The sequence below is a fragment of the Leucoraja erinacea genome, chromosome 28 (assembly GCF_028641065.1).
Source record: "Leucoraja erinacea ecotype New England chromosome 28, Leri_hhj_1, whole genome shotgun sequence".
In the NCBI taxonomy this organism is placed as follows: Eukaryota; Metazoa; Chordata; class Chondrichthyes; order Rajiformes; family Rajidae; genus Leucoraja; species Leucoraja erinaceus.
Window position 1 is genome coordinate 2,343,904 of NC_073404.1, and position 14,291 is coordinate 2,358,194.

At 45.2% G+C, this 14,291-nt stretch overlaps 1 protein-coding gene across 3 annotated transcripts in view; it reads left to right on the forward strand.

Moving 5' to 3' along the window:
• The window catches only part of LOC129710507 (integrin alpha-E-like), a 103,241-nt gene that overhangs the window by 80,743 nt on the left and 8,207 nt on the right, over window positions 1-14,291 (forward strand). For all 3 annotated transcript variants that reach the window (XM_055657505.1, XM_055657503.1, XM_055657504.1), the window contains 4 exons: window positions 348-427; window positions 3,553-3,633; window positions 5,306-5,372; window positions 9,338-9,424. In XM_055657505.1, coding sequence (XP_055513480.1) covers window positions 348-427; window positions 3,553-3,633; window positions 5,306-5,372; window positions 9,338-9,424 — 315 coding nt within the window. The remainder of the gene's footprint in view (window positions 1-347; window positions 428-3,552; window positions 3,634-5,305; window positions 5,373-9,337; window positions 9,425-14,291) is intronic.

Sequence of the window (14,291 nt, forward strand, 5' to 3'; positions counted from 1 at the left end):
ATACTTCAATTGTAAGGTGCAGGGAGGACTGTTCCTTGAATAGCTACTATCTACGGCCATCAGGTTCTGTTTTAGGCCCCATATCTGAGAAAGGATGTGCTGGTGTTGGAGAGAGACCAGCGAAGGTTTATAAGAATGATCCTGGGGGTGATTGGGTTAACGTATGATGAGCGTTTAACGGCTGGGCCTGTACTCGCTGGCGTTTAGAAGGATGAGGGGAGAACTCTTTGCTACTTTTCGGATTCATTGGTGATTTAGTTGTGCTAAATTGTCCTCTAATCCACTGCTCTGCTAGATTGACTGCATCTCATTTTCATGTTCAGATAACCTTTCATTTTGATCAACAGGCAGAACTCACTGTTTTTTGGGACCTTGACATAGCTCCGTTTAAGGAAGAATTTGCAACCATCAGCATCAATGTCACCAAGTAAGTAAAGAAACAAACAGTATTTGTCTAGAAAGGAACTGCTGATGCTGGTTTATACCAGAGATAGACACAAAGTGCTGGAATAGCTCAGCGGGTCAGGCAGCATCTCTGGAGAAGAAGGATGGGTGACGTTTCGGGTCGGGTTCCATATATCTACAATATTGGTTGTAACCTGAAGCGTCACCCATCCTTTTTCTCCAGTCTGGTGCATATTTTTTGTATACTTATGGGTCAGATGCAAATAGATAAGTGGTGGTCCTGACATCATGTTTGGCACAGACATGGTGGCCCGAATGCCCCTGTTCTTCAGCTGTGCTCTTCTATTTCCTCTTTATAATAAGGAAACCAATATTGTAGATTGTGCTCCAGACCACAACTCACCCACAACTTCTTTAATTAAACCATAACTTCCTTACTTTTGCATTAAAAGTGACAGTTCCTTTTTAATTTAAAACATGATGGTGATTGCCTTGTACAATAACATATATTAGACTTTATATATTTCACTTCCTGTCGAGAAGAGACTGGAACACCACTTCCTAGCCACAGTCACGTCAATTGCTAAAAAGCTTTTCACTGTACCTCAGTACACGTGACAATAAACTACACTGAAACTGATATGCAGGGAGGAACTGCAGATGCTGGTTTAAATCGAAAATGGACACAAAATGCTGGAGTAACTCAGGCAGTATCTCTGGAGAAAAGGAATGGATGATGCTTCGGGTCGAGATGAAATGTCTGAAGAAGGGTCTCAACCCGAAACGTCACCCCAGAGATGCCTGTCCCGCTGAGTTACTCCAGCATTTTGTGTCTATAAACTGAAACTGCCCTGAGATGCCGCTGAACTGGACCAACAGCAGATATCAGTGAGCTTGTCCTTACTACTGCAGCCAACTCACACTCAGTAAGGTTAAAGTAAAATAATTGTTGGGTGCTGGTGACCACCTGCTCCTCAATCTGGTTTAGAGTTGCTGCGACATTGAAGAGTCAAATATTTTTTATATTACACTTTTTATATTGTATGACATTTATATTACACCCATAGTTATGACATTTATATTGACAGCCATAGTTATTGTATTTAAGAAGGAACTGCAGATGCTGGAAAATCGAAGGTAGACAAAAGTGCTGGAGAAACTCAGCGGGTGCAGCAGCATCTATGGATGCTGCTGCACCTGCTGAGTTTCTCCAGCATTTTTGTCTAACTTAGTTATTGTGTTTGCCAAGATGTTCTTCTCAGCCCAATTCAAAGAAAAGTTTATTCAAAGGAACAGCTCCTTCTTTCTCCACAATGCCAGTGCCTCAAGAATCAAACCTTATTTCTTCAATACCACTCTTTGAGCCATTGTACCCAGCTTTCTAACTGTTGGATTCTCCGATTCCACTTTCAAAACATTCATTTATGCATGACTGTTTCCTGAAGAAAGTTCCATTAAAAATGTAGAAACAAGGAACTGCAGATGCTGGTTTATACCAAAGACAGATTGGTATGAAACATCATATGAAATGAAGAAACATTTCACTGGTGTGGGCAAGTTGGGTCGAAGGGCCAATTTCCATGCTATGAGACTATGACTACAGATACAAAGTGCTGGAGTAAATTAGCGGGTCAGGCAGCACCCCTAGACAAAAACGAAGGGTGACGTTTCAGGTTGGGACCTTTCATCGGACTCTGCATTCTGCCTGACCCGCTGAGTTACTCCAGCACTTTGTGTCTATCTTCAATTTAAAATAGTTAGCTTTTTGCTTTATGTGGCTTATTTGACTGTTCCAAATCAATTCAATTCAATTCAATTTATTTGTCATTTGGACCCCTTGAGGTCCAAACGAAATGCTGTTTCTGCAGCCATACATTACAAACACATAGACCCAAGACACAACACAATTTACATAAACATCCATCACATCGATGTGATGGAAGGCCAAAAATACGTATCCCTCCCCTGCCCTCCCCCCCCCCCCCATGTCAGAGTCAAAGTCAAAGCCCCCGGCTGGCGATGGCGATTGTCTCGCGGCCATTAAAGCCACGCTGGGTGGTGCAAGGTCGCACACCAGGTTCTTGGTGTTAGAGTCCCGCGGCCATTCCAAGCCGCGCGGGGCGGTGCTGTAAGGCCCCGCTCCAGGAGCTCTTCGACCCCGCAACTCGGGCGGGAGAAGTCGCGTTGCGGGAGCCCTGAAAAGCGGTCTCCCTCCAGTGACCCGCGGGCTCCCGGTGCCGCCGTCCGCCAGACCCGCAGTTGCAGCCACCGAATCTCCGGAGGTCGTGCCGCAGCAGCAGCAGCGCTCCACCACTGCTCCACCCGCTCCAGACTCGGCCAGCTCCGCGACGGTGAGGTGAGTCGTCGGCACCAGAGCCCCCGGTCTTCTCCTGTTGGAGGCCACTCCTCCTTGCAGCCCCAACGACAATGGAGACCCGACAAAGAAAAGGTCGGGTCTCCCGTGCAGGTAGAGATTAAAAGTTACCCCCTCCCTCACACCCCCACCCCCACCCCCCCACCCACACAACCCCACAAAAAATAACAAAAACTACATAAAAACATAGACAAAAAATAATAAAAACGCAGACGGGCTGCAGAGGCCGCTGCTGACGAGAGTCGCGCAGCCTTCCGATAAACTAAACTAAATCAGTCTGTATTCCTCAACTTAACGAGTGAATTGACTATAATTTCCACAAATCTGTGTCCTTTTCCTTGCCAGGGTCATGGCATCTTCTCTCCATTCCCTCGGCACAATTCCTGTTTCAAAATAGAAACCAAGAATCTGTCTGTGGCCAGGAACCTCACAGCAAGCTGCTATTTTGTCAGACATGGTGGTGTGACACAGCAGCGCAGGCGCAGTGGTAGAGTTGCTGCCTTACAGCACCAGAGATCCGGGTTCAATCCTGACTATGGGTGCTGTCTGTACAGAGTTTGTACGTTCTCCCTGTGACCTGCGTGGGTTTTTCTCCGGGCAGCTCCGGTTTCCGGGCAGCTCTGGTTGGCGCGGACACGGTGGGCCAAAGGGCCTGTTTCCGCGCTATATCTCTAAACTAAACTAAACTAAACTAAACATGACATATTAGGCTATTCATTTGATAGGATGCCACTATTTAACATTTAATCCTCTTCAAATCTCTTTTTTTACAGCAAAAATGAAGTTGGGGATTTTATTCAATGGACCCACTATATTCCCACGAAGCATGGTTTGAATGCATTCCTGAAACCACTGTAAGTCAAGAATTAATCTGCACCATGCAAAATCCCTGTAACTCTTACATCTAGAATGAAGAAGCCAACAGCTGGAAAATTCAGCGGGTCGGGCAGCATCTGTGGTGGCAAAGGCACAGTTAATGTTTTGGGTTGAGACCCTGTATCAGTGAGAGGGAAGAGCCGATATATAGAGTGATAGTGTTAAACAGCATGGAAATATACCCGTTAGCTCAATGTATCCATGCCTACCAAGTTGCCAACCTGAGTTAATCCTATTTGCATGTGTTTGGCCCACGTTCCTCTAAACCATTCCAAAAGTCATGCAGCTGTCCAAATGTCCTTTAAATATTATAATTGTACCCACTTCTGCCACTTCCTCTGGCAGCTTATTCCAGTTACATGCCGCCTTTTCTGTGAAAAAGTTGCTGCTCATGATGTCCTCTTTAAATCTGTTCCCTCTCACCATAAGTCTACGCCCTCTTATTTTGGACTTCCTTGTCCAGCAAAAAAGATCAAACTTTACTTTAGACTTTAAACTTTAGAGCTACAACGTTGGACACAGGCCCTTCGGCCCACCTGATCTGCACTGACCAGCGATCACACGTACACTAGTTCTGTCCTACAGACCAAGGACAATTTACAATTTACAGAAGCCAATTAACCTACAAACCTGGACGTCTTTACACTGTGGGAGGAAAGCGGAGCACCCGGAGAAAACCCACGCAGGTTACAGGGAGAACGTACAAACCCTGTACAGACAGCACCCGTAGCCAGGATCGAACCCGGGTCAATTGATTGTAGACTTTAGGAGAGCTATCCCCTTCCCTCCCCCCACTCACCATCAGCAACACCACAGTCACATCTGTGGAGTCATTTAAGTTTTTTGGAACCATCATCTCCAGGGACTTTAAATGGGGGGGGGGGGCACCATTGACTCCACAGCCAAAAAGGCCCAACAGAGGATGTACTTCCTGCAGCAGCCCAGAAAAAACAATCTGCCACAGGCAATGATGGTCCAGTTTTATACTGCCATCATAGAGCCTGTCCTCACCTTCTCCCTCATTGTCTGGTTTGGCTCAGCCACCCGGCATAACATCCAGAGGCTGCAGTGCATCATTGAGAAGGTTATTGGGTGCAACCTGCAACCTCCCCCCCCCCCCCCCCCCCCCCCCCCCCCCCCCCCCCCCCCCCCACACACCATTGACGAACTGTGCACTGCAAGGGCCAGGAAGCGAGCGGGCAAGATCAACTCTGACCCCTCTCACCCTGGCCACAAACTCTTTGAATCACTTCCCTCTGGAAGGTGACTCTGGACTGTCAAAGCCCCCCCAGCCAGACATAAAGACAGCTTTTCTCCACGAGCAGTAGCTCTACTCAATAACGAAAAGTCTGTAGCCACCTTGTGCTCTGGTATTTTATTTCATTCTTCACATGTTCAAATTATAATGTTTTGTTTTTACTTGTCTACTTTATATCGTGTTGTTACTTGCGAGCAAAGCACCAAGGCAAATTCCTTGTATGTGTACATACTAATAACATCAACTCAATTCAATGAATATGCAGTGAGTAGAGGGATATCAATCATGTGCCGGCTAGAGGGACCAGTTTAAATTGTTGCATCTTTCTATGTCGTATGTTCTGAATACTGGCGTGATTAATAAGTATAATCAAAATGTTCAATTTATTGCAGAAATCAAATAACCAAAGTTAACATCCACGATAATGACGTGAATAGAGCTGTAATCTTTCATTTCCAGGTATGGTGCTTTCTGTTTATCCATGATTAACTATTGTGTATCAGACCTTGAAATAAGTAAAATTCACGGCAGAATAACAGCTCATACTTCCCTGTAGATGAAACATGTTCATCTCTTTCCAACAGATGGTTTCTTTTTTATATTGCGTTTGCTCAATTAATTATTTAAATTGTTTTGCTTAGAATCCACTGCCATGCTGCGTGTGATTGTCATAATGTTATCAGAGTAAATAGACACAATGAATTAACTTTGAATTGCCACAACCTAGGAGCTGAATTTTACCAAAGATAGACACAAAAAGCTGGAGTAACTCAGTGGGTCAACCAGCATCTCTGGAGAGAAGCAATGGGTGACGTTTCAGGTCGAGACCCTTCTTCATACCCAAAACGATACCCATTCCTTCTCTCCAGAGATGCTGCCTGACCTGCTAAGTTACTCCAACTTTTCTTGTCTATCTTCGGTTTAAACCAGCATCTGCAGTTCCTACCTACACATAATTTTACGCCAGGGATAGGTCAGTGTTTCTCAAACTAAGCTTTCTGGCTGGAGCTAATTAACTTAATTACTTCCCAGAGGAATGTCAGGAAAATATTACTTGTTTAGGAAAACAGATAAATCCCTCTACTACGTATCAGTCAGTTTAACCTTGGAAGGAGAGAAGGTTTTAGAAACAATAGTTTAGTTAAATGAATGCAGATTAATTAATAGTATCTTATCCAACCAACCTCTGAGTGTTTTGATGTAGTACCAAAGTATACTGGTCAAGGCTATGCAGTGCATGGTGTATGGATTTTCAAAAGGTGCTTGAAGTCCCACCTAATAGTTATGTCATTAAGATTGAAAGTTAGTTGCAGTTTTGTTTATTGTCACGTGTACCGAGGCTTTTGTTATGTACTATCCAGTCCGCTGAAAGACAATACACGATTACATTCGAGCTATTAACAGTGTACAGATACGTGATAAGAGAATCAAGAGTCAAGTCAAGAGTATTTTATTGACATGTGTCCCAGATAGAACAATGAAATTCTGACTTGCAGCAGCACAACCGAATATGTAAACATAGTACACTGTAAACAATATAATAAACGAGAGAGAAAAAGAAAGTTCAATGTGTGTATATATACTCATTCCTTGTACATAACGTTTAGTGCAAGATAAAGCCAGCAAAAAGCCCGATCAAGGATAGTCCAAGGGTCACGAATGAGGGTGATAGTAGTTCAGCACTGCTCTCTGGTTGTGGTAGGATTGGAAATTGGCCTCATGAGAGGAAAGGAAGTGACAGAGGCGACGAGTCAAACACCACAGAAACTATCGAGTACTTATCCACACTGGTCCCATTTTCTAGCACTTGGCCTGTAGTTCTGTATCTAGGTTGTTCAACTGGTCACATAGATACGCATTAAATGCTCTAAGAGTTTCTAACTCCACCATGCCCTCAGACGGTGTATTCCAGATTCAAAAGAAGGCAGACACAAAATGCTGGAGAAACTCAGGGGGTGCAGCAGCATTTATGGAGCGAAGGAAATGGGCCAGCATCTGCAGTTCCTTCTTAAATGCTGGAGTAACTTTGCAGGACAGGCAACATATCTGGAGCGAAGAATGGATTACTTTTCGTGTCGAGACCCTTCTTCAGACTGATGTTCAAAACAAGGGCAGTCATGGTGATGAGTAGAACAATTGGGAAGTTATCTTACTACTGTGACCACGCATGAAATCACAGTTCTGGTTTCCCATCTGTAGGAAAGATGTCATTCAAATGTCATTTTGTGGAGGTACAGTGGTGCAGTGGTAGAGCTGCTGTCTTACACAGCCAGAGACCCAGGTTCGACCCTGACTCCAGGTGCTGTCTGCACAGAGTTTGTACGTTCTCCCTGAGACTGTATGGGTTTTCTCCAGGTGCTCCGGTTTCCTCCCACATTCCCACGTGCAGGTTTGTAGGTTAATTGGCTGTTATAAAGGATGGAACTAGTGTGTAGTTGATCATTGGTAGGCATGGTCTCGGTGAGCTGAAGGGCCTGCTTCATCACAGTATCTCTGTAAAGCTGCAGTGACGATTCACAAAGAGGTCAGTGACTGGAGTGCTTAAGTTGGATAAGCTGGGACTGTTTTCACTGGAGCCATGGAGACTGAGGAGTGACCCTACAGAGGTGTATATCATCAACGATCACTCAAAGTTGAACATGATTGCCGCTCTTGTGGGTCCTATCTGGCGTATGTGATCCTACAAGGATTATGTGCTGACAGGTGAGATCATTTACTTTGGCAGGATGTTTGGCACAGATATTTTCAGTTCTTGTGCTGTACTTTTCTATGTGTAAGAAGGAACTGCAGATGCTGGTTTACACTGAAGATAGACCATAAAATGTTGAAGTAACTCAGTGGGTCAGGCAGCATCTCTGGAGAAAAGGAATGGGTGATGTTTTGGGTCGAGACCCTTCATCAGACTCGGGGAACTTTTTTATGTGCTATGTTAGTCATGAAAGGGCTGAAGTGGCTGATCCTGGAGCCACAGATTTGATTGTAATGTAGGAATGGATAAGTTGGGCTGCACCGTGGCGCAGCGGTAGATCTGCTGTTTTACAGCGCCAGAGACCCTGGTTCGATCCTGACTGCGGGTGCTGTCTGTACAGAATTTGTACGTTCTCCCTGTGATTGCATGGGTTTTCTCTGGGTGCTCCTGTTTCCTCCCACACTCCAAAGACGCGCAGGATTAAAGGTTAATTGGTTTCGGTAAAATTGATAATTGTCCCTAGCGAGTAATATAGTGTCTGAATTGTAAAGCACAGAAAGGTGGTGCATGGGGATCCCCACTAGTGCATGGGGATCGCTGGTCATCATGGACTAGGTGGGCCAAAGGGCCTGTTTCCACGCTGTATTTCTAAAGTCTAAAGGCTAAAGTTGTATTGGTGGGAGGATGTGGTTGGGTTTTCTTGGTGCCGAGTCTCTCATTTCATTGCTGGTGCTTGTATTTTGTAGCCTGTTGGAGGACTTCTTCATGGAGTGCTGCTCCTTTCGGAACTGTGTTCCCCATGTTGTTCTGTCCTGTCCTAGGTCCTCCCAGTTGGTGGGGCTGTTGGTTTTTTTTAGGTTGATCCTGATGTTATCCCTGCAGTGCTTCATCTGACCTCTAGGGTTCGCTGTCCTGCCAGTAGTTGGGTCTCGACCCGAAATGTCACCTATTCCATCGCTCCATAGATGCTGCCTCACCTGCTGAGTTTCAGCATTTTTGTCCACCTGCTAGTAGTAGGGAGTGAGTCAAGAGTCAAGAGTGTTTTATTGTCACATGTCCCAGATAGGACAATTAAATTCTTACTTGCTGCAGCACCACAGAATATGTAAACGTAATACATAACGAGAGGGTGGTGGAATGTCCACACTGTCTTCTCAGAGACACACCACCTTACTGTGCTTTTACTATTCAGACAGTTGGGTCAATGAACAAATGCAGGAACAATGGGTTATGTGCCCTTTTTCAATGCTCCATGATTTTCTCATTTTATCCACTATAAACAAGTTATAATTTTCAATTTATAACTATAAACAAGTTATAATACTACAGGTACACCACCGATTTTCCAGCACCCTTGGTTCCAGAGCCTTTCCATATGTTCCATTTTGCCAGACCAACAGAGGTAACGGTCTTGGGAGGGGGGGGGGGGGGGATATCAGCCCGCAAAGGTGGCCTTGGAGGTCTATGTGAACGGATCTGCCAGCTCTGGAGTTCCACAGCCACAGCCGCAGGGGAGAAATTCGAGCCTCCCATCGGCTCGGAGGTCGCGATGAGGTAGTGAGCGGCCGCCTCACCCGGCCTAGGCATCGCATTTGTGAGGGGTCTGCTGGGGCGATTTCAAGTGCGCTCTTGTATCCACATCACAAGAGGTGCCGCAAAGTCGGTGGTGGATCTGTATTAGAATACTGACTGAGTTCGTACAACAGACCATTAACACTTTGTGTTTATTTTGCAGGCCACTGTGGACAACCCTTACAATGCTGTAATAAAACTGAGAATATCAATCCCAGTCAAAGTCCAACAGCTTGACATCCTGGATTCGGTAATGTTAAATTTAATCTTAATTTAATTTCTATGGCACTTTCAGCCGTTAACAAACTATTCCATGAGGCACTTGGTCAATAAAAAGGACACAAACCCTCTTTAACACAACGCCCTGTGCCTTCTCACCCGGCTTCTCCCTCACCAGCTGGTGAGGAATATTGTGAGCAATTTTGGGCATCATATCTGAGGAAGGATGTGCTGGCTCTGGAGAGGGTCCAGAAGAGGTTTACAAGCAAGATCCCTGGAATGAGTAGGTTAACCTATGATGTCTGTTTGTCGGCACTGGGCCTGTACTCGCTGGAGTTTAGAAGAATGAGGGGGGACCTCATTGAAATATACAGAATAGTGTAAGGCTTGGATAGAGTGGATGTGGAGAGGATGTTTCCACTAGTGGGAGAGTCTGGGACTAGAGGTCATAGCCTCAGAATTAAAGGATGTTCTTTTAGGAAGGAGATGAGAAGTTTATTCAGTCAGAGGGTGGTGAATCTGTGGAATTCCTTGCCACAGACGGCTGTGGAGGCCAAGTCAGTGGATATTTTTAAGGCAGAGATAGATTTTTGATTAGTTCAGGTGTCAGAGGATATGATGAGAAGGCAGGACAATAGAGTTAGGAGGGAGAGATCGATCAGCTATGATTGAATGGCGGAGTAGACTTGATGGGCCGAATGGCCTAATTCTACTCCTATCACATGACCTTATGACCAGCTCCATCTGCCTATCACATATAGACTCCTCTCATTAGATCTGCTTCCACCCACTGTTCCATCTGCCCACCCCACCTCTCTTATTTGGTCCCATACTCCAACTTCCTTTCCCATCAGATCCCATCATCTGCAGCCCCTGGTTACCTCCACCTAACATGTCCGAGCCTCTGGCCATATATATTGTCCTATCTCCGCCCCACCTAATTCCATCCACCAACAGGGCAGCACGGTGGTGCAGCGGTAAAGTTGCTGCCTTGCAGCGCCAGAGACCCGAGTTTAATCCTGACTATGGGTGTTGGCTGTACGGAGTTTGTACCTTCTCCCCGTGAACTACGTAGGTTTTCTCAGAGATCGGTCTCCTCCCACACTCCAAAGACGAGCAGGTTTGTAGATTAATTGGCTTGATATGAATGTAAATTGTCCCCAGTGTGTGTAGGATAGTGTTAATGTGCGGGGATCGCTGGTCGGTGCACACTCGTTGGGCCTGTTTCCGTGCTGTATCTCTAAAACTAAAACTAAATTCACCCATCTTCACCAGGATCTACCTTTCACTTGCCAGCTCCTGTTCCACCCCTCCAACCTCTTTACACTACCTTACCCCCCCCCCCCCCCCCACCTTCCCAATTCAGAGGAAGAGCTTCCGCCCGAAATGTCATCCGTCTATTTCCCTTCCCAGATGTTTTTCCCATCGAGTTTCACCTGCAGTTTGTATTGGTCTAGTTTCCAGCATCTGCACTCTTTTGTGTCTCCATGAGATTGTAGGTTCCCTGGCAGAGACTTTTGTAGCTTCATTTGCTGCAGGACATGTCATGGAACTACGGATCGGTGAGCCTTCCATCAGTGGTGGGAAAGTTAATGGAAATGATTCTGAGAGATAGGATTTACTTGTATTGGCATTGCTGGCGGCACGGTGGCACAGCGGTAAAGTTGCTGCCTTACAGCACCAGAGATCCCGGTTCCATCCTGACTACAGGTGCTGTCTGTACAGAGTTTGTACGTTCTTCCCTTGACTGCATACGTTTTCTCCGATTTCCTCCCACACTCCAAAGACATACAGATTTGTAGTTTAATTGGCTTGATAACATTGTAAATTGTCCCTAATGTGTGTGTATGATAGTTAAAGTGCGGGGAGCGCTGGTCGGAGTGGACCCAGTGGGCCGAATGGCCTGTTTCCCTGTTTATTAAACTAAAATAAATTTTGAAAGGAAAGGACAGATTAGAGCAGTGGTTCCCAACATGGGGCGTACGCCCCACAGGGGGGCAATTTGATTTTTAAGGGGGGCAATTGAGCGCGACTGAGGAGGTCTGGGTCCAAATTTTCATTTTTTTTAACAATATTTTAGTAATTTCTTGCTCAGAACTTTAACTGTCTTTTGTTTATTTCATTTTTCTTTTTCATGGATGCCATGTTCTTTTGAAGCTCGTTTAAACCAAGGTATTGGCGTTTTAAGCTTCTTCAGCTGAAACGGAGTTCACTTTTTAAATGATAAGAATTATATATCACCACATGTGGGGGGGGGGGCATCAGGATTTTAGAGGTGATTAGGTGGGGCATGGCCAAAAAAAAGGTTGGGAACCACTGGATTAGAGGTAGTCAGCGTGTCTTTGTGCATAGAAAACTGTATGTCACAAATTTGATTGGGTTATTTGAAGAGATGAACAAGAGGATTGACAAGGGCAGGGCAGGGCAGGAGACTTTGTATACATGGACTTTAGCAAGGCCTTTGAAAAGATTCCACATCTGGTAGGTTTACCCGGAAGGTTAGAATAATAGCCAACTGGACACAAATTTGAGTAAAATACAAAGTGCTGGAGTAACTCAGCGGGTCAGGCAGCATCTGTGGAGGAAATGGATAGGTGATATTTTGAATATCACCCATCCTTGTTCTCCAGAGATGCTGCCTGATCCACTGAGTTACTCCAGCCCTTTGTGTATTTTTGGTAAACCAGCATCTGTAGTTCCTTGTGCATAAACAATGCATGACAGGGTCATGGGGATTATTGTGGAACAGTCCATTAATAGTGCAAATACCTAGTTCCCTGAAAATGGCAACACAGATAGACAGGATGACGAAGAAGGGATGTGGCCTGCTTAACTTCATTGGCCAAGGATTGAGTCCAAAAGTTGGAATAACATGTTGCATTTGTTCAAAAGTTTGGATAGCCCACACTGGGATAATGTTTCAGTTCTAATTTGATACAAATTTCAGTAAAACTCAAAGTGCTGCAGTAACTCAGTAGGTCAGGCAGCATCTCTGGAGAATATGGAGAATATGGATAGATGACATTTCGGGTTAGGACCCTTCTTCAAGCAGATAAGTCTGAGGAAGAGTTCTGCTCGAGAAGTTGCCTATCCATGTCCTGCTGAGATGCCGTCTGACCCACTGAGCTACTCCAGCACTTTGCCTTCTTCATAAGGGTGTTGCCCAGATTGGAGGGTGTCGGCTGTAAGGAACGATTGGATAGAATGGACCTGTTCTTCCAAGAGCAAAGAAAGCTGAGCGATAAGATGAGAGAGGCATATAAAATTGCGAGATGCATAGACAGGGTAGATAGCCAGAGTGCGGTTGCTATAGTAAAGGTGTTTAAGCTTTAAGTGTTTAAGAGGGCACAGCTTGAAGGTAATAGAGGGAATGTTTAAAGTAAGGAGTAAACTATTCACCGGAAGAACAGATATATGATGGAAAGACTTTTTAACAACTCCTTTGAGAGTTGTGAATCTGTGGAATACTCTGCCACAGAAGGCAGTGGAGGCCAATTCACTGGATGTTTTCAAGAGAGAGTTAGCTTTAGCTCTTAGGGCTAACAGAATCAAAGGATATGGGGAAAAAGCAGGAATGGGTGATCAGCCATGATCATATTGAATGACGGTGCTGGCGTTAAGGGCCAATGGCCTACTCCTGCACCTATTTTCTATGTTTCTATGTTTGCCTTATCTCATGTAGTAATGGTTTCAAAATGTAATTGTCACAATGGCCTCTCACAATAGCTCCTAATCCACAATTCTGTGATCAGTTCTGGTCAATTGCTTTCCAATTTTTCTAATTCTAATTTTTCTTAGCATTCTCAGAAAACTTCTGTGTTCCATGTGTACATGGAGTGTGTGAAGTTGCAGCCCCTGTTTCATTATCTAAAGGGGCTGCTCCTTGCCTTCTGGCTGCACTTCACTCTCTGGAACTCTCTGCCACAGAGGGTAGTTGAGGCCAGTTCATTGGCTATATTAAAGAGGGAGTTAGATGTGGCCCTTGTGGCTATGGGGATCAGGGGGTATGGAGAGAAGGCAGGTACGGGATACTGAGTTGGATGATCAGCCATGATCATATTGAATGGCGGTGCAGGCTCGAAGGGCCGAATGGCCTACTCCTGCACCTAATTTCTATGTTTCTATCATCCTCATCTTTGGACACCCTGTGCATGGGGGGGGGGGGGGGGGGGTGGTAGGGCTGAAGATGTCGTGGTTGGGTTGCTCCTGGGCCTGGCCAAGCTGGCCATCCATGACTCACGGCACCAGTTGGAAGAGGGCTCTGCCCGAGCCAGCTGCCTGCCCCTAATCCAGGGTTATGTCCACGCCCGGGTGGTGTTAGAGAGGGATTACGCGCTGTCTACGGGCACCCTGGGGGATTTCCGGGATCGCTGGGCACCGCGGGGGTTGAATGCATCCTTGACAAGTAGTGGAACATAGTTGTATAGTAGTTTATTGTTTGGCTTGTGGTGGGTTCTGGGTTTTTTATTTTCTTGTATATATTATTTTAATATTTGAATAAATATTTTGATTAAAAATAAATCAAAAAACTGTGCCGCCCTATTGCAACGATTGAGAGGAAGAGTTTTTAGATGAAGAACTCTGCTGCGGATCAAAATCCTCTAATTCCTTATCCAACAGCACTGTTTTGTTCAGTTTAGTTTATTGTCGTGTGTCGTTTATTGTTGCGTGCTAACCAGTGAGCAGAAAGACAATACATGATTACAATGGAGTCATTGACAATGTATAGATACATGATAAGGGAATAACGTTTAGTGCAAGCAAAGACTAGTCAAAGATAGTCCATGGGTCACCAATGAGGTAGATAGTAGTTTAGGACTGTGAGAGTACCCTCATCAGAAGGACTGCATCAGTTGAATAAAACATCTCTCTGCCACCCCCTCAAGATCCTGGAAATG